Raw genomic sequence first — 20,348 nt, 5'->3', positions numbered from 1 at the left:
AGCGGCGTTTGAATTGAAAACGCCACTAAAAATCGAATAGATCGAGCATTAGCGGCTTTTTTAACAAAGCGCCGCTAAAGATCAAGCATTAGCGGCGTTTTTAACAAAGCGCCGCTAAAGATCTGAGCATTAGCGGCATTTTTAACAAAGCGCTCGGCATTTTTAACAAAGCGCCGCTAAAGATCTAAGCATTAGCGGCGTTTTTAACAAAGCGCCGCTAAAGATCTGAGCATTAGCGGCATTTTTAAGAAAGCGCCGCTAAAGATCTGAGCATTAGCGGCGTTTTTAAGAAAGCGCTGCTAAAGATTGAGCATTAGCGACGCTTTTTTAAAAATGCCGCTAAAAGATTAAGCAGAACTACGTCGTTTTACTTCAGTGGCATAGCGGCGCTTTGTGGAAAACGCCGCAATAGCTTGAGTTTTAACTTGGTTTATGTTTTATGATTTAAGCTTTAGTGGCGTTTTGGGTTATAAACGCCGCAATTATGTCAAAATTTTAAAAATTTAATATATATTTTTTTATCAAAATAGAACAAATAACTTATAAGTACGTTATGATGTATTTGAAATTTTTTATATTTTAATTAAAATACAACAAATATTTTTAAAATTTTATTATATTTTTAACGAAATCATTAATCATTTTATAATTATAACATTATGCTAGAGAAAATAATGATATGAATTTTATCATCATCTATTTTAAACTAATATTAGATATAAAAGTATTTTGGTAATTATATTAGAAGGGCCAATTTTACGATTATATCAATCTCGACTAGACCCAAATAATATATATTAAAATTAAACCGCTTAAAACTCAATTAAAAAAAATAAACAGTACATTATTTGCCCATTTTATGGTTTAGGGTTAAAGGTTTAAGATTTACTATTTAAAAGTTTAGGGTTTATGGGTTTAGGGATTATGTTTACGGCTTATGGTTTAAGGGTTAGGGTTTAAGGGTTATGGGCTAGTGGTTAAGGGTTTATGGCACTACAGGAAAATAGGGCTTTAGCGGCGTTTTTAGTGGCGTTTGAACAAAAAACGCCGCAAATATTATACATTAGCGGCGTTTGCAATAAAACACCGCTAAAAACTGAGCAATAGCGGCGTTTTTGGTCCAAACGCCGCTAAAAACTGAACAATAGCGGCGCTTTTGGAAAAACGCTGCTATAGGTCGTGGTTTTAGCGGCGCTTTTGAAAAAACGCCGTTATAGATCGAGGTTTTAGTTTTAGCGGCGCTTTTGGAAAACGCCGCTATAGATCGTGGTTTTAGCGGCGCTTTTGGAAAAATGCCTCAAAAAAGTAATTTAGTTTATGGGTTATGGTTTAGTGTTTAGGGCCTATAGTTTATGATTTGGGGTTTGGGGTTTGGAATTTAGAGGTAAATGTGGTAAACTACTTAACTTGTGTATCTTAGATTTTTTTTATAATATAAATCTAAATAAGATAAATATAAATTATTATTTTAAAAAATATATATATCAAAATGGGTTAAATCCCAAAAGTATACATGAACAATGGTTTAGTGTGCAATAAGTTAAATCGTAAAAGCATAAATTATGAACACAATTATTGATATAACATCATTTTATATTTATATATTGCATACATAAATATTTATATTTATTCAATATAAAAATATATTGATGTATTTATTTTTTAAAATGTGTATGATTAAATCAAAATTAAAGTTTCAATTATACATTTAAACCACAATTAGAATTTCACATCTACAATTACACATTAAATCGAAATTCATATATAATTCTGATATGTATTTCTATCAAAATTTAGGTGTATACATATAATTAAATATCTAATTATGGTTTAAGGGTTGGGGTTAAGGGTTTATCGTTTATGTTTTATGGTTTAAAGTTTAGGGGATAGGGGTTATGATATAATGATTATTATTTTGGGGTTTAGAATTTATGATTTAAGATTTAAGGTTTAATGTCCATGGTTTAAGGGTTTAGGGTTTATGATATAATGTTTATTATTTTTGGTTTAGAGTTTATGGTTTAGAGTTTGTGGTTTTTTGTTTTACAGTTAGGATTGTAGTACTGTTCATGGTTTTAGGGGTTAGGCTATTAAGGTTTAAGAGTTAGGATTTTTGATAAGATAACAAAAAATCAAATTATTTTTGGGTTTAGGTAAGTAATAAGATTCTTTTTTAATTACTTTTATCCATTGTAATATATATATTTAGGGTTTAGGATATAGGTTTACAGTTTGGGGTTTAGGTTTAGGGTTTACTATTAGAAAATTGAAGCAACATTTGGATTTTATTGAAAAAAATTTTAAAAGTAAAAATATAGAAAAACACATGTCAAAAATGAAAAAAAATAAAATACTATTAATTAAAATAATTTTAAAGTTATTTTTGGGTATATAACTGATTTTTTTAATTTATATATTAATTAATTTCTTATATAATTATAAAAAAATAATATTTATTTTAATATATTAAAATTATCAACATAATTTAAATTATTTAAGAGATAATGATAAAGTTTATATATATTAAAACAAAATAATAGATTTTTAGCAGAGCAAAACGGCACCATTTTGTATAAAGAAAAATGACTTTTTGCGGCATTTTTATAAAAAAACGCAACAAAAGATAAGCAATAGCTGCATTTTTCATAAAAGCGCTGCAAAAAATCTTACACAAAACGGCGCCGTTTTATTAGCCAAAATGCCTTAAAACTTTTTCCCTAAATCAGTTCTCCCTTCCCCCCCGAAATCCCAAAATCTCTTTTTTTTCCCTCCTTTCTTTTTCCCAAAATCGGTTCCCTCCCCCCTCCCCAAAATTAATGGCTGAAGAAGCAGTAGCATCGACGCCGCCTCAATTATCTGCGCCGCCGTTAGGATCTACTGTTATACCGTTATACCGTCACAAAAAGAAAGTAAGATTTTTTTCTTTTGGATTCTTTTTCCTGTTTCTCTCCTAATTGAAGAATATTTTGATATCCTTTCTCAAAGATGCATTCGGTAGCCTGGAATTGCATTCGGTATCCTATCTCCTTGAGATTATTAGCGAAAACCGAGATTTAGCAGAGACATTAAAAACTTGGGCTGAACTTACTGGCTTACAGTTTTTACTCTCTAACAGTGGTTTTGTTTCATTCCTTAATTGCTTCAGGTGGGTTCGATTGGCATTTTTAGTTGTAATTTTAAAGAACGAAAGGAAAAATCCATGTGAGGGGGAGAGATGGTGAAATTGAGTATTCAAAAAAATGGGAAGGTGTTGTGTTTGGGAGCTGTCGCAGGGGGAGACGTCGACGAGCGGCAGCTGGACAACTCATATAAACCCCATAGCAGAGACCAAAAACCCTTTCCCCATGCAAAAGCAAAAGCAAAGATTCCCTCCCCCCAAAACCTCTTTCCTTTTGTTCTTCCACATGTACCTTTAAGACGTGGCGTTGCGTCCTCTTGTTTCGGTTTTTCTTTTAAATGACCTTTTCTCTCTGTTAGTTTTTGCTGGTTCATTCATTCAATTTTTGGTTGTTGTTGAATCAGACGACCCGAATTTACCCGAAGGCAAAAGAAGAGCTTTACTCCCTGTCTAGTTTCATCTCTTTTCAATCAATTCGCCTCCTTTTAATCTTCAAGGTCCCTCATTTTATGTTTCTGTTTCTCGTTTTTTATTTTTATTTTCTGGCAATGGTGGTTCGATCAAGATCTGGTTTTTAAGAGACTTTTATTTCTGCCCATTCATATTCCTTGTTCATTCTTTATTTTCTTTATTGAATCTTTCCTTTTTGTTTTAATAATTGTACTAATAGAGAGTCTCTCAGTACAAGTTCAAGCATTTCCAAATTTTATTTGAATTGAACAATTCCGGGAACTTCAAGTTTATAGAGGGTGTTAGCTTTCATTGCTTTTGGATTTCATCTTTCTACTTTAATCTAAAAATCGAACCTTTGCTCTTTACAGTGATTGTTCTTTCATTTCATGTATTTTTTGAATCCCAATTAGGCGCTTAAATTAGTAATAACTACATACATAGATCCAGCAAAAGCTCAAATTTGTCTCTTCTTGACAACATCTTTCTCATTTTTTTCTTATTGTTCAAATAATCAGAGGCCTTTTTCCTTTTTCCTTCTACCAGTGGTTGACTGAAGGGGAAGTGCTGGATTGGTTAATGTCAAATCTTTATAACCGGGATTCCATTCTAGAATTTGTAGGTGTGGGTATAAATTCTTTTGAGATTTGGCCATTACATGCACATGCACATGCACATGCTTCAACTTACTTAAACATCTTAAATTTCAATGTTTAATGGCATTACGGATATCATATCATTTTGCGACTTCCATTTCCTTAAGTCAGTTTGCTGAGACAAAAGAAAAACTGGGTCTTTTTTGCTATTACCATGTATGGTCTTTCAGCATAAATTAAGTGAGAACTTATTAATTATTGCATTTACTTTTAAAAGAACTTTTGAGGTAGCCTTTTCTTTTGTTTTCTTCAATGCAATTTCCTGCAGTTTTTATGCGTTTAATATAGAAAAAATTATCAATACTATGAGACACAGGTATAACAACTCTCCTTGTTCTCTAGATTCCACTGGTTTTGATTTATTGTAAGGAGATAAATAGGATTTCATGCTGGCATTGTTATATTGTAATAAGGTGTTGTGAGGCTTGCCAAAGCTATATTCTTATCTTTTATAAATGCTTTCTCTTATTGTCATATGGAAACCAAATTGCACCCTTTTGACTCAGTAGAGGTAAGCATCTTAATATTGACATATACCATGCCAAGTTAGTTTATAGTTCCTGTTGACGCCTGAGCTTGAAGAACTTGAAACTTTTTCGCCTTGGTTTTTCTTTGGACTATGTTTTAGTATAACTTAATGTGTATTTCTTAATTCATTAAGTGCTCACATTGGTAATCTGTGTGGATTCAGTTTCTTCATTGTCGTCATCTAAGGTGTGTATTATGTTTGTGTCAAGGATAATGAATTGCCTTCCGGGAAATTAAAAGATTTGCCTCGTGGGATTATGCACACTCGCTCAGATTTGGAACTAAGACCTCAATGGAGAAAGAGTTTACGGTCAGCGGTGAGATTCAAATTATATGCTGGCATGAACTTGATTTTGGTTTTGGTTTTGGTTTGTCTTTCAATGGATAAAGTAATGACTATTGTTATGTGCTGAATTTTTTGTTATTCGTGCAAAAAATCAAATTGTTTACAATTATATTTGGTACTTAATTTTTATTAACATGCCAAATAATATTTTTGTATCAAATCCTTAAATATGTTTTTCTTTTTCCATTTTCACTTAATGACATTGTTATTTATCTGGTGCTTTCTCTTTGTTTGCAATTGGAGCTTTTATGTACTAGTTGTTGTCAACCTTTTCTTTATAATTTGAGAAACTTTTATTTATTAATGGGTCATGGTAGAACTGGAATTTGTATGCTGGAACTCATATAAAGATTAGGTATTCAATTTTACAGGTTTTGTTATGTTAGAGCCTCCTAGTACTGGTTTTACCAATTTAAATTGCGATTGTTGCATTGCATCTTGGTGAGTCCCGTATATTTAAATTTGTTTACGATTGGTGGCTGTGATATATGTACCGCATGTTGGGTTTTTAATTTCTTATGTGATTCTCCACTATGTTTACTTAGTTGTTACATTCTTTGTTCAAGTCCTTTCAATAGTTCAATCTATGTTATGCATCAATTTGTGAACTGTATTTGTTTCATTAGTTCAGTATTGGAATTTGAGCATTACTTCTTTGCATTTTTTAAAGTTGATAAAGTCTTGAAAATGACTCCGACTAAATCCTTCTTTTATTTGTTTATAACTACTGATCATCTTGAGGTTAGCTTCAATCAAATCTGAGGTGTTCTCTTTACTGCACCAAGAAGAAACATAAGTTATTTTCCTTAGTTTGCAATGAAACATCCCCATAGCATGTTGCCTTTATTCCCACCCCCTGCTGCTAATCATACACTTTATCATGTTGCATGATCAAACTTTGAGACCGTGCCATTATTTCCTTTTGCCATATAATTTTGTTAAAATAAATTACATTTCTGCGTGCTTGGACTCTTGAGGATGGAATTATATTGCTTTCATTTTGTACCCACCTCAGCTCCAAGCCTAGCCCCAGACCTTATGTGTGCCTTTTACCAATATCCTAGTTTCTAATGTACTTTATTGCAATATTGCAGTGGATAGAAGGGAATAAGTCATAAACTATTGGATTATTCCAGTGAAATAAAACAAAAATAAAAATGCGATGCATAGGCTACTGCATCTGCCTACTAGCACTAAGCTTTACAAATCTTGGCCAGAAAAAAATATTTCCAGTTTCTAAATTGTTTTGTGAAAATGCAAAAATTGCTTCATATTAAATAGTTTTAAATATTTATTATGTAAAATAAATAACAAAAATATTACAGTAAGATAGTTTCTTGTTCAATTATTACATCTATTGTATTATCATCTTTAAATGTATACATTGAGTCAGCTTTAAATATATAAATTCTTGGGAAATTATTACACAAGTAATATATGCAAGTTTTTTTTTTATTTTTTTATCTTTGTCTATTTCTGCTAAGCTGTATGGTATAATTCGTGTCGTGAACTTTGCAGGACAATCAAATAACTGGACCATGGATAGCTCAGGGAGTGCTGTTGGTAGGAAAGAAAGTGGAACAGTTCCACCATTGGATAAAACAGGAGGTGATGAAAGTTGTATCATTGTGAATGAAGCTGAACTTCATTGTCATCCTCATAGGCAAGGCAAACAAAAATTGAAAACTACGGTCTTTTTGTTTTTCTTTCTTTCCATAAATGTAAATGTGCTTAAAATTTATTTAAAAATTCTCATCGACATAAATTTTCATAAATTGTATTATCTCTCTGTTGCTGGTAGATTGCCCATTTATTTAAACATAATATTTAAATTTTAAATTTAAATTCATCAATTTTTATATTTAGTTTTAAAATTAAAATTTTAATAGAAAATTTAATTTAATTAATATTTTTATTTATCCTTAAAAGTATATAGTTTAAAGTTTCAAAAATAAAATATAATATAGAAAATAAATATTATTTAATAAAAATATATATTTTTTAAAGGTTATATTCTTTAGAGGTGTTTGTGAGAAAAGCGTCGCTAAAGGTTTGTTCTGTAGTGGCGTTTGTAAAAAAAGTGCCGCTAAAGGTCATGGTCTTTAGCGGCGTTTTTTTAAATAAACGCCGCAAAAATTTGCGGCGTCGTCTATAGCGGCGTTTTTTGCAGCGCTTGTGAAAACGCCGCTAAGCCGCTAAAGGCAAAAAAAAACGCCGCTAAAAGTCTGTTCTCCTGTAGTGTGGGTTATGGGTTAATGGTTTAGGGGTTAATTAGGTGTTTTTATTTTGTGGTTTAAGGTTTAGGGGATATAGTTTAGGGTACTTTAGTAGGGGATATAGTTTAATGGTTTAAGGTTTAGAGTATTGATTAATTAGTGTTATTATTTTGTGGTTTAAGGATCAAGGGATATAGTTTAGGGTTATGATTAATTCATACATTTTGTGGTTAAGACTTAGGGGTTATTATTTTATGGTTTATGGTTAGGGGATATAGTTTAGGGTTTAGGGGATATACATACTTTAGAGTTTAGGGTTATAGGGATATAGTTTAGGGTGTAAGGTTATAGGGATATAGTTTAATCGTTTAAGGTTTACAGTTTTGATTAATTAGTGTTATTATTTTATGGTTTAAGGATCAAGGGATATAGTTTAGGGTTATGATTAATTCATACATTTTGTGGTTAAGGATTAGGGGTTATTGTTTTGTGGTTTATGGTTAGGGGATATAGTTTAGGGTTTAGAGGATATACTTTAGGGTTTAAGGTTACAGAGATATAGTTTAATGGTTTAAGGTTTAGAGTTTTGATTAATTAGTGTTAATAATATTAAGTATTTTGATTAATTAAAAATATTATAAAAATATAAAGACAAAATGATATTAAAATTTACCGGCGTTTTATTGAAAAACGCCACAAATATCCATGGAAGCAAAACGCTATCGTTTTATACTTTGTTATTACTGGCGCTTTCAGCAAAAACGCCACAAACAGCATGAAATACCGGCGTTTTTCAAAAATGCCACAACGTTATATCAATTGAAACGTCGTCGTTTTTTGTTATTTTTATTGGTGGAGTTTTTTGAAAACGCCGCAAACTCTAAATTTTTTTTAACTAAAATGTCGTCGTTTCTGTGTGGCCCAAAATTGCTTTACTCTCTGCCAAAGTCAATTTCCCCGATTTCCCCCAAATTTCCCCTAACTTCTTCTCCCCCAAATTTTTTACCCTAGTTTTCCAACATCGCATTGCATCCAGCGACAGAGAAGAAGCAAACGAACACGTTGACTTTCTCCCCTCTCCCTCTCCCTCTCCCTCTCCCTCTTTCTGTCTTAGGGTTTTTCTTTCTTACCAATGTGCTTTTCTTTCTTGGATTTAGCTTTTTCCATGGATTCCCAATGACACCCAAATTTTACAAGGTATGTTTTAACATCTTCCTGCTTTCTGGGTCTTTCTGCTTTTCTTGTTTTAATCTTCCTTTCTTTCCTTGTTTTATTTTGCTCTCATTCTGTTTGTTGAAATTCCCCAATTAATTCCATTTCTTGCTTATTCTTTTTTCTTAAGAAATGTGGGATTGTTTGTTAGTAAGATTTTTTGGGTTTTTGTTTTTCTCGTTCATTTACGAAAAGAAAACGAATTTTAACTGAAACTTAGCTCTTTGATTATTTGATCCCCGTTTCATATGATGAGATCCGAAGTGATCTTTTCTTCTTGTATTTGGACTGGGCTTGAAAATGTTTGTTTTGTTCTTGAATTTGTTAGTACTGGGTGGATTAGTTCATTCATGTAGTAGATATTTGATACAATGGTTAACATAATTGAATCAATGCACTTCACAAGATATTGATTAAAATTTTAAACCCCATTTTAATGGTAAAATATCATGGTGTCATGGAGTTGCAAATGCTGGTCCTCATCCATTGTTCAAAGTTCATAAAGTTAGAAACGTCTAATGAAAATTTCTTGGCCAATCAGTTCCATTGGCTAGATGGTTTGACCCATATTATCAGATCTGTTTGTTTTTAGCCTATTGTTTGTAATGTCTGTTAATGAGTTTCTTCTTATAAACTTCTTTTGATTCTTAGGCTCAGATGTGAACGACTAAAACATTTGCTTCCCCCATTTTCTTTTTCCTTTTATATGATTTTTTTTAACACTTAACTTAGGTTGGAAACTTCTCTTATCACATTACTTGTTAAGGCTAGAGGCCAAAGTTTACTTCTTGCTAATATCAACAATCTTTTACAACAAGATTTTGATGTGCTGCAACAATCTGTTGACCAATATTTTCATGATTAGCTTTTGCAAACACTGCAGCTTGTAAACTTTTACTTGTGTCAAAATATGGATGTCATTTCTATCCCTTTTTCTATATCTAGGAAAACTGACATGAAGTTTATTTTGACTGAATTATAAATATATGTAATGTAAAAACATTTGCAACAACTGCTGCATATTTTTGGGCTAAGAAGTTTATTTTGACTGAATTATATCGCAAAACTGACATGAAGTTTTACTAAGGAAATGTCATTGTCTTTCAATTCTCCATCACTTGATCTTGAACATTGACTGGATTAGTCACATTATGCCTTATATCAATTTTCAATTTAGATGGTTGTAGTTTGAAGATGATCTATTTTGGTACAAATCAGTTGGATTTTGCTGACATTTAATTTTTAAACTTTTTCAGGGTCATTCTTCTGTATCTGTTTCTAAGACGCAAGTAAGTTTTTTACTTAATTACTTTTACATTTATGTTCTCTGTATTGAATCTAATTTGATAAATCAATGCATTCTAGGGAGCAATTGGAAAAATGATCAGCCATTCAGATTGATAATTTTTGTATCAGTTTGTTAGCATCCTTATCAAGTATCAAATGCCTATCTGTTACTTCTTGTACACTGCAGGTTGGTTATATAATTCCTTCTTGTTTGGGTTATTCTGTCAAGATTTACTTAGAAACTGTTCTATTTTACAATATTAACTAATGTACTAAACTTCTTGATACCGAAACCTAATTTTTTCTTCCCTATTTTTGTACTATGACGATTGTTAATAAATTTAATTATTACTATAATAATTATATGAAGTAATATATATGAAGTAAAATTATATTGTATACTAAATATGGTACATATACTTTAATTCCTTGTGTTTTGACTTTTAGGATATAGTTCCATGTGTCTGTACTAGTGAATTAATGTTGTATGTATTTCAGTTACTGCTTCTTGCTCCTCCTGTAACTATTGTTTCAACTGAAGCTGCCATTTAATCTTCGAATTAATATTTGGTACTGATATAGATAAAGTTTTTATATTTGCTTAAACTGAAATATATTTGGTGCTACTCTTATAATCTTACATGTGTCTGTATTAGTGAATTAATGTTGTATGTATTTCAATTACTGCTTCCTGGTCCTCCTGCAACTATTGGTTCAACTGAAGCTGCCATTTAATCTTCGAATTAATATTTGGTACTGATATAGATAAAGTTTTTATATTTGCTTAAACTGAAATATATTTGGTGCTACTCTTATAATCTTACATCTGTTCTAGGTACTATCGAGCACCTGAATTAATATTTGGTGCAACTAAATACACCACAGCCATTGACATCTGTTCTAGGTACAGGTTTCGTTGCTAAATTTTTTTCCTTATTTCTATGCATTTTCACTTTAAATTACTTAACAAATATTACTTTTTTGACTCCAGCCTCTGTTTGCTGGTGAGAGTGGAGTAGACCAGGTTGTTGAAATTATTAAGGTATGTTTTATTTCAAAATTCTAATCAATAATAGTTTTATCATGATGATTTTGAAAAAATTAATATTTTGGGGTTGCGATTTTGTAAAGATTTAATTGCTGGTTCTGTTTGGAGCAAAACTATTTTGTTTCCAAATTAATTTTAAATTTTTGGCTTTTGAAAGTATTTTTAAATTAGTTACATTATAATAAGTTTTTAATTTGATATGTTTTTAAGTTTTTAATTTGATATGTTTTCTTTTTTAATTGAATTTGAAAGTATTTTGTTTCCCTATTGAATATTTATATAAAAATTAAACTACGATTTTTTTTGATATTATTATATTCAAATTACTATTTTGTTATATTAATAATGTTTGATTTTAATATTTAATATTTTTAAATGTTTTTAACTAATTTTTATCAAAATAGTATTAATTATTATTTGAAGTATGAATAAGTATGAATAAGTTTTTATATTTGGTTCAAGTTAATTATTATTTGATTCAACTTAAGTATGAATAAGTATGAGTTAATTTTATTACCATATATGTAGCTTGCTTGTCCGTTATAATTACAACAATAGCTGACCTTCTCTCCAACCTTATTTTAAATATTTTTAAGATTCAAAGTATATAGGCTGGAAACCTGACGGGTTGCCTTATATCGAGCTGCAAGATATAATGGATCCTCCCTAGGTGTAACAACGCCACGTATGATGAATCTTAAAAAATTCAAAAAGACTTGAAAAAAGTTCTATCGATCTCATTTACTATTGAATATTTATATAACCTTAATTTATTTCAAATTTACTTATAAAAATTAAACTACGATTCTTTTTTGATATTATTATATTCAAATTACTATTTTTTTTATATTAATAATGTTTGATTTTAATATTTAATATTTTTAAATGTCTTTAAAAGTTATAACTAATTTTTATCAAAACAGTATTAATATTGATCATTACTTAAATAAATTACATAACTTAAATAACTCATATAACTTACATAATTTACATAACAACTTACATAACTCACATAACTTACATAATTTACATAACAAATTACAAAACTCACATAACTTACATAATTTACATAACTCACATAACGTACATAACAACTTACATAACTTAACTAATACATGTAGTTTAATCTAATAATTTCCTTAAAAGCGTATAGTTTAAAGTTCAAATTTCATAACTTACATAATCTACATAACTTACATAAAACATAAAAATATATCATATCAAGACTTACATAATAAACAACTTACCCGTGTAACTTATTGCCAACTTTAGACTTCAACAACTACGAAATGGATAGGACTTGGATGAATTTCTCAAGGGCAAGCAACGAGTATCAAAATGGAGTGCAATCTTTTTTAGATTTTGCATTTCACAATACAAGCCAATAGAATATGATTCTTTACCCGTGTAAGAAGTGTGGCAATATCTATTGGCATTATTGTTGTCTACGAACATCTAATTGTTGATGGCTTCATTCGGGGGTATAAAAAATGGATTTTCCATGGAGAGTGTACACCTAGTGGAGCCTCTTCGACGATTAATCCGAGATATCCTTATAGTGGTTACCGTCAGTATGTTAGAGAAGATGACATGGAAGGTATGATGCGGGATGCATTTAATATGCGGAGTGAAGGTTTCCAATCATTTCCACCAAACTATGTTGCATCCGATGATTATAATATCGGTGGGAATACTTTTATGGAAACGAGAAGAAGTGTACCAGATGAACAACCGAATGAAGAAGCAGCGAAGTTCTACACGTTACTTGGTGAAATGAATGAAGAACTTTATGAGGGATCAAAATTTTTGAAAATGTCATTCTGTATTCGCCTTTTCCACTTAAAATGTTTGGGAGGGTGGACCGGAAACTTTTTGACAATGCTGTTAGAGCTTTTGAGAGAAATGTTCCCGTTTGCAAAAATCCCTCAATCATGTAAAGACATGAAGAAAGTGATAAAAGATTTGGGCCTTGGGTACAACAAAATTCATAGTTGCCCAAATGATTGCATGTTGTATTGGGGTGATCGGAGAAATCAACAGTCTTGTCATGTTTGCGGTAAATCTTGTTGGATAAATAGAGATGCAGAAGATGTTAATGAGGATGAATGTGGGCCACAGTCAATAAGGAAGCCAAACAAGATTTTACGATATTTCTCGCTAATCCCAAGGCTTCAAAGGTTATTCATGTCGTCAAAGACAGCAGAGTTTATGACGTGGCATCATGATCAACGAACAGATGATGGATTATTAAGGCATCCTGTAGATTCTTTAGCATGGAAATCATTTGACAATAAATTTCCAAGCTTTGCAAGTGATCCTCGGAGTGTAAGGCTCGGTTTAGCATCTGACGGATTTAATCCTTTTAAAATCATGAGCACCTCGTACAGTACTTGGCCTGTGGTCCTTGTTCCTTATAATTTGCCTCTATGGCTCTGCATGAAGCAATCTTATTTGATATTATCTATGATTATCCCCAGAGAGAAAGGCCCCGGAAATGATATTGACATATATCTGCAACCACTTATTGAAGAGTTAAAACAATTATGGGCGGGTGTTGAGACGTATGATGTATTGAGAAAGGAGAACTTTTACCTATGTGCTGCTTTGTTGTGGACAATTAATGATTTCTCGGCATATGCGAATTTATCTGGTTGGAGTACCAGAAGACGTTATGCTTGCCCTTGTTGTGCTGCTCAAACGTGTTCACAGTGGTTATATAATGGGAAGAAGTTCTGCTATATGGGGCATCTTCGGTGGTTAGATAAAAATCATAGCTATAGATTTCAGAGGGCTTTATTTGACAGTACTGAAGAGTTGAAAAAAGCTCTTGAGCAGACCATTGGATCTGAAATCTTATTCATGTTAAAAGATATTGATTTCAGTTACGAGAAGCTGAATCAACCATCTAACAAGCAAACAAATAGACGATCGAGGGATGAATCTGATGATGAATTTGACGAGGAGGATGACCCTAATGAGGCGGACTTGTGGAAGAAAAAAAGTATTTTTTTTGAGTTGCCTTATTGGGAGTATCACATATTACGCCACAATCTTGATGTGATGCATATTGAGAAGAATGTCTGCGAGAACATCATCCAGACAATTTTGAACGTCGATGGTAGATCAAAAGATAATCTTCAGAGTCGACTTGGTTTAGTTCACATGGGAATTAGGCGTGATCTTCATCCCCAAGTACGTCCTAATGGAAAATATTGGTTGCCGCCTACAATTTTTGCAATGTCAAAGGAAAAGAAAGAAATGTTCTGCACGGTGTTGAAGGATATAAAGGTTCCAGATGCGTATGCATCAAATATATCTCGATGTGTAAGTCTTAAAGATCGAAGACTATATTCATTAAAATCACATGACTATCACATCTTGATGCAAGATCTACTTCCAGTTGCTTTACGGTGCTGTATGTCAAAGAAGGTAACGTCATGTATAATTGAACTGTCCAATATAATGAAAGCAATTTGTGGAAAAGTTTTGAATGTTGAAGAACTTGAAAAAGTACAAGATCGAGCCACTTTGACATTATGCAATTTGGAGAAGATCTTTCCACCTTCCTTTTTCACAATTATGGTGCACCTTGTCATTCATCTCCCTCGTGAAGCAATAATTGGTGGGCTGGTTTTCTATCGTTGGATGTATCCAATTGAAAGGTGCTAATTTATTTCAAAGGCATTCACCTTTATACCTATAGTTACCAGTTTTGATAATGTTGTATATGGTGTTTAGGTTCCTAAGCAAATTGAAGTCTTATTGCCGTAACAAGCGTTATCCGGAAGGATCAATTGCTGAAGGCTACTTGGCAGAGGAGTGTATGACATTCTGTTCTAGATATTTAGAAGATGTTGAAACAAGATTGAATAGACCAAGTAGAAATGCCGGACTCAATGATCCTAGCTTGGCCGAAAATTATTTATTTCAAAGTTATGGAGAACCAATCGGGAAAGTTGAAATTGCAGAATTAGATGACCGATCTTGGATACAAGCACGTAGATATGTTCTTTTCCACCACGATGCACTTGAACAATTACGCAAGTAAGTTCTAGAATATGATAAATATTCATCTTTTTCTGATTTGTTTATTTTTTAATGAATTAAACATGTTTTTAACATAGTGAGTACAAACAAGTCTTAAGATCTCATTCACGCTCACGAAGATTACAACATCGCGAGATTAATAGATTATTCGTAGAATCTTTTCATGAATGGTTAAGCCAAACGGTATGCAACTCAACATTTTATTGACAAATAATAATGTTTTCTCATAACATTTACAATTACTCAATTTACTTTTGATTCAATAGGTTTGGGGTGGGAATGTCGTTAATGACGAAGTTAAATGGCTTTCCCAAGGTCCGAATCGAGTAGTAAAAAGATATAGTGGCTTCATCATGAATAGATTCAGATTTCATACCAAATATCGCAAGAGATTGAGGAGAACTCAAAATTGTGGAGTAGTTGTTAACTCTTTAATTACAAGTTACGCTAGTGCTAAGGACAGTAATCCTGTCGAGGGAAATGTGGAGTATTACGGACTTCTAACCGACATTATTGAGTTGGATTACTATGGAAAATGGAAAGTTGTCTTATTTCGATGTGATTGGGCTGATGCTAATACTGCTCGCGGAATTAAAAATGATCAATTTGGTTTTACAATGGTGAATTTCTCTCGATTAATTCAGACTGGAGAACATTTGATAGACGAGCCGTATGTATTTTCTTCTCAAGTTAAACAAGTTTTTTACTCGAAAGATCCAATTGATGAGGGTTGGTACGTTGTACTCTGAAACACCCCTAGAGACTTATTTGACATGGGGAATGGAAGTAGAGATGACATCGTTGAAAGATCAAAAACTTTGCCTTTTCCAGAACAAAACTTAAATGAAAATATCCCTAGTACTAGTACACAATTTCAATGGGTTCGTCAAGATGTGGACGAAGATATTTACGATTTATGATGTAGTAAGATTTTATGATTTTTTATTTATATGTAATGTTATAATTTTAACATTGGTCATGTTATATAATTTAACTATTTTATATTTACTATTGTTGTTATTTCTTACTAAAATTTTAACTATTTTATGTGTTGCAAGAAAAATGCCTAGAAGAAGATTAAGAGATCTTAGTATTGTACAGAAGACTACAAATTCGGAAGAAGTAAATGCTGAACAGCAAACAGTTGTTGGATCTTCAAGCGTGCCGGAGACACTTGACGAGTCTCTGGAATTTCAAAGTAATGTTAAGTTTATTTTACAAATTGTATTAAATTTTATTACTGATTCTTTTTTTAAATTTCAATATAGTAATAATATATTATTTTTCAGCTAAAAATGGTCGGACGCGCAGAGGTCGAGGACGTACGCTCCTAATAGATTTATATAACTTAAATTCTGTCGAGCGTGTCAAAGTAACTAGAAACAGCCATGGTCAGCCTGTTGGACAAGAAGCTCGACTTTTAGCAGGCTATTTGGGCATTATAGCACGAAATGCCAATATGTTGCCCATCAACTACGAATCATGGCATAACATGCCTGATAGCAATAAAAATCAAGCTCTCTCTAATATTAAGGTAACAAAACGTTAATGTAATTTATAATACTTTGGTTTAAGTATCATTTATATTTACTTCCTAAACTTGTGTTTTTTAGGAGAGGTTTGCTTTAGAGGTCTCTAATGCATATATCAAGAAGGCATTGGGTAAAAAATGGAGAGACCATAAAAGCATTTTGAAAAAAGAATATTTTAAAAACCCATAAGCCTCGAACAAAAATTGCAAAATGTCCCACCGGGAATGCTGAGGTACCAATGGGAAGATGCGGTTCGATTTTGGAATTCGAAGAAAGGAGAGGTATTATGTACTTGCAAACTCTTATAAATTTTTCGGTTTATAGTATTTACTATATACGTAATAATAATTTTATTAGGTAGGACCGTGAGCGAGTTGGAACAAGCAGCAGGCAAAAACAAAAATTTACGCACACGGCAGGGTCGAGAAGTTTTGCTTGTGTAGCTCAAGCCGCGATACTATAGATTTATTAATTCTATCAAGTATTAATGACTTTTTACAATTAAATAATATTTACTACTATATTGTAGGAAGCCTCGTCTGGTCAAAAAGTTGGACGCCTTCAGCTTTTTGACATTACGCACAGGAAAAAAGATGGAACTCCGATGACATCTGAGGCTGCAGAAATTATGGTATATTTGCTTAATAAAATTTGATTCATTATAAATATTTATAATATTTAATTATAATGTTTTAATTCGTCGTTTTTATTAGTTTAATTTAAATAATGTTATGTTGTATTCCTTTTTATTGTATATTTCGTTTCTAACTCTTTAACTGATTTATTAGGAGAAACTAAAAGATAAGAAGGCAGAGTGTGAAGCGACTGCTTCGATTGATAGTTCTGTTAATTTTGAGGATATAGATAACGGAATTATTAATGAAGTTTTGGGTCCAGAAAGGTATAGTCGGGTTAGATTTCAAGGATCTAGTGTTAACCCGACCCAATATTTTGGATCCACCTCGCACCAATACATGCTTTCCGGAAGTCAAAGTCAAGCTGAAGTTCAGAGGCTAAAAGATCAGATAGTTCAAATACACGCTAGCACAGATGAGCAAATTTCTCAACTTAGAGCGGAGGCAGCAGCGCGGGAGGAGGAGGCAGCAGCGAGGGAGGCGGAGCAGAACAGAAAATACAATGAACTCCAGCTACAACTTCAGTCTATGATGACTATGTTCCAGTAATTTCAAAATCCGCCATCTTAGACATTTGTTTTCTTGTAACTTTTAACATTATTGTAAGAATATTTTGAATATTCATTTACAATTTATATAATATATTTTTCGTATAATTTTGTATTATTTAAATTTGCGGGTTTTGGTCGGATTTCATGGTATATTTGCTATTTTTGGTTGAATTTCTTGCAGGAGGGTTGGATATAGGTGCAAAAATACATATTGCAAAACTGGGAAAATTAGCGGCGTTTTTTCTAAAAGCAAAGTCCTGGTCTTTAGCGGCGCTTTTTTCAGAAAAACGCCGCTAATTTTACCGGCGTTACATATAGCGACGTTTTTTACGGCACTTGGGAAAGCGCCGCTAAAGGCAAAAAAACGCCGCTAAAAGTCTATTTTCCTGTAGTGCGTGTCCTGAGGCTCAACTTACCTCTCGCAATATGAGTTGATTTGAAAAGCAGAATTTGTAAGGCAAAAATTGAAAAACAGAAATTGAAAATACCTCAGCGTGCCCTGAGGCTCAACTCACCTCTCGCAATATGAGTTGATTTTTGAAAAACAGAAATTAAAAATACCTCGGCGTGCCCCGAGGCTCAGCTCACCTCTCGTAATATGAGTTGATTTTTGAAAAGCATAAATTGAAAAAACGGAAATTGAAAATACCTCAGCGTGTGACCTGAGGCCCAACTCACCTTTCGTAATATGAGTTGATTTTTTTGAAAGATAGAAATAAAAACATCAAAATACCAAAAGATGTCATTTGGTGGAACTCAGGTGTCCTTTCCTTTGATTCAGTACAGCTATCATCGAAATCTCTTGTTCTGCTGAAATACATGTATATGTCATGCATGATGTTATCATGAAATGCACATGTTTGCCTTAAATGCCTTTATGCCTACATGATCATGCTATGTGCCTTGGGCTTGCTTGTCATATGTCCCTTTCCGTCATGATTTTTGATGATCTGCGTTCGTTGTTTTGACTCTTGACTTTCTCTTCAGGCCCTGTACCCATCCTCTAGCTTCACAACTAATCTGCGTTTCTCAGATATCGCTCTTTTTCCCCTGGTTGAACTTTGTCCTTGCTTTGAGGCTCTTGTACTTATCAAATTCTTGTCCGGGTAATGCTTAGCACTTCTTTTGTTTAGAGTATGTCATTTCACTATTTATCATGTAAATGAACCACATAATGAGATGCATGAAAATGGTCAGGTAGGGACAAAAGGATACCTCACAGTTATTCATTTCAAATGTAGTAAACAAAGAAAGTTAATCAATGATAGTAAAAAAAAGTGTCATAAAGAGAAAGGGGATCGCATTTCAACAAATACAAATGCTTTAGATATTCAACGCATGAACTCTTCCACGTTCCTCAATAAGAATCTTTTCGAGCATGGCTTTCTTGCATAAGAGATTTCAAGTTTTCAGAAATGCTTCAAATACTGTAGTCTCTCTATTTGATCCACCGTTCAAAATGCCTTGCTTTTTAAGCCAGTGCTTGCTTCATTAGAACACCCTTTAGGGTTTTCATCCTAATATTTTGTGTTAATCAAGATGCCCTTTTCGGGTTTTCACCTTGATCCCTCTCTCTTTTTCTTTTTTCTTTTTTTTTCTCTTTTTTTTAGGATACCCTTTTTCGGGTTTTCATCTTGATTTTCCTTTTTTAAGTATAATATTTTTTCACAGCATCTGAATTCACTGGATTCGGTAACTCCTTCCCATCCATCTCAGTGAGAATCAAAGCTCCGCCCGAGAATACCTTCTTTACGACATATGGTCCTTCCCAATTTGGTGCCCATTTTCCTCGTAAGTCCTTCTGTATTGGAAGAATCTTTCTTAGCATGAGTTCTCCTTCGTGGAATTCTCTTGGCCGTATTTTCTTGTCATGGGCCGCGATCATTCTCTTCTGGTACATCTGTCCATGACAAATTTCCTTTAAACGCTTTTCTTCGATGAGGTTTAACTGGTCATATCGAGCTCGAACCCATTCTGCCTCCTCTAGTTTCGAATCCATTAAGACTCGTAAAGAGGGGATCTCAACTTCGATAGGTAGCACAGCTTCTATTCCATAGACCAGAGAGAAAGGAGTTGCCCCCGTAGATGTCCGTACAGATGTGCGATATGCATACAAAGCAAATGGTAGCTTCTCGTGCCAATTTTTATATGTTTCAATCATTTTCCCAATAATCTTCTTAATATTCTTGTTGGCTGCTTCAACAGCTCCGTTCATTTTCGGGCGATAGGGTGACGAGTAATGATGCTTTATTTGAAACTGCTCACACACTTCTTTCATCATTTTGTTTTTCAGATTCAAGGCGTTATCTGAAATGATTCTCTCAGGCAAACCATATCGACAAATGATTTCCTTTTTCAAAAATCTGCAAACTGCAGTCTTTGTTACATTGGCAAACGAAGCAGCTTCTATCCATTTTGTGAAGTAATCAATAACTACAAAAATGAATCGGTGTCCATTAGAAGCTTTTGGGGAAATTGGCCCTATAACATCTATGCCCTACATAGAAAAGAGCCACGGAGAAGTCATGACATGAAGGGGCGAAGGGGCTACATGAATCTTATCGCCATAAATTTGACATTTGTGGCATTTTCTTGCAAAACTAATGCAGTCGCTTTCCATCGTCAGCCAGTAGTAACCAAGTCTCATAATCTTCCTGGCCATAGTGAAACCATTGGCATGTGTCCCACAAATTCCCTCGTGGACATCTTCAAGTATTTTTCT

General features: G+C 32.8%; 2 protein-coding genes and 1 long non-coding RNA gene across 6 annotated transcripts; all 3 read left to right on the top strand.

The window, feature by feature from the left end:
• The first annotated feature begins 2,728 nt into the window (after window positions 1-2,728).
• LOC107901889 (uncharacterized) lies at window positions 2,729-6,898 on the top strand. Of its 4 annotated transcripts, none has more exons than XM_041077080.1 (6): window positions 2,729-2,909; window positions 3,146-3,406; window positions 3,523-3,615; window positions 4,700-4,735; window positions 4,962-5,069; window positions 6,617-6,898. In XM_041077080.1, exons 2-6 carry the CDS (start codon window positions 3,215-3,217, stop codon window positions 6,728-6,730), a joined length of 543 nt encoding a protein of 180 aa, XP_040933014.1. In that variant the 5' UTR covers window positions 2,729-2,909; window positions 3,146-3,214; the 3' UTR covers window positions 6,731-6,898. The 4 variants fall into 4 exon arrangements, with proteins under 4 accessions (XP_040933014.1, XP_040933013.1, XP_040933012.1 ...); XM_041077079.1 differs by lacking the exon at window positions 4,700-4,735 and adding an exon at window positions 4,115-4,186; XM_041077078.1 differs by lacking the exon at window positions 4,700-4,735 and adding an exon at window positions 4,115-4,192.
• Window positions 6,899-10,344: 3,446 nt separating this feature from the next.
• On the top strand, window positions 10,345-12,722 carry LOC107935187 (uncharacterized). The gene is made up of 3 exons (XR_005901363.1): window positions 10,345-10,566; window positions 10,649-10,717; window positions 12,134-12,722. It is a non-coding gene; the product is annotated as an uncharacterized lncRNA (long non-coding RNA).
• A 3,835-nt stretch (window positions 12,723-16,557) lies between these two features.
• On the top strand, window positions 16,558-17,740 carry LOC107935195 (uncharacterized). Its single transcript, XM_016867759.2, has 3 exons — window positions 16,558-16,721; window positions 16,970-17,071; window positions 17,229-17,740. Exons 1-3 carry the CDS (start codon window positions 16,665-16,667, stop codon window positions 17,622-17,624), a joined length of 555 nt encoding a protein of 184 aa, XP_016723248.2. The 5' UTR covers window positions 16,558-16,664; the 3' UTR covers window positions 17,625-17,740.
• The last annotated feature ends 2,608 nt before the right edge of the window (window positions 17,741-20,348 follow it).

Source organism: Gossypium hirsutum, chromosome A09 (genome assembly GCF_007990345.1).
Source record: "Gossypium hirsutum isolate 1008001.06 chromosome A09, Gossypium_hirsutum_v2.1, whole genome shotgun sequence".
Classification (NCBI taxonomy): Eukaryota; Viridiplantae; Streptophyta; class Magnoliopsida; order Malvales; family Malvaceae; genus Gossypium; species Gossypium hirsutum.
Note: the sequence above shows the minus strand (reverse complement) of the source record. Positions and strands in the feature narration are given on the sequence as shown.

Coding starts and splice junctions, on each gene's coding strand:
- LOC107901889 (XM_041077078.1), top strand. CDS start 3,215: ATGGTGAAATTGAGTATTCAAAAAAATGGGAAGGTGTTGTGTTTGGGA. Junction 4,193..4,961: donor CCATTCTAGAATTTGTAGGT/GTGGGTATAAAT, acceptor GTTTGTGTCAAG/GATAATGAATTGCCTTCCGG. Junction 5,070..6,616: donor GAAAGAGTTTACGGTCAGCG/GTGAGATTCAAA, acceptor TGAACTTTGCAG/GACAATCAAATAACTGGACC.
- LOC107935195 (XM_016867759.2), top strand. CDS start 16,665: ATGCTGAGGTACCAATGGGAAGATGCGGTTCGATTTTGGAATTCGAAG. Junction 16,722..16,969: donor GGAATTCGAAGAAAGGAGAG/GTATTATGTACT, acceptor ACTATATTGTAG/GAAGCCTCGTCTGGTCAAAA. Junction 17,072..17,228: donor CTGAGGCTGCAGAAATTATG/GTATATTTGCTT, acceptor CTGATTTATTAG/GAGAAACTAAAAGATAAGAA.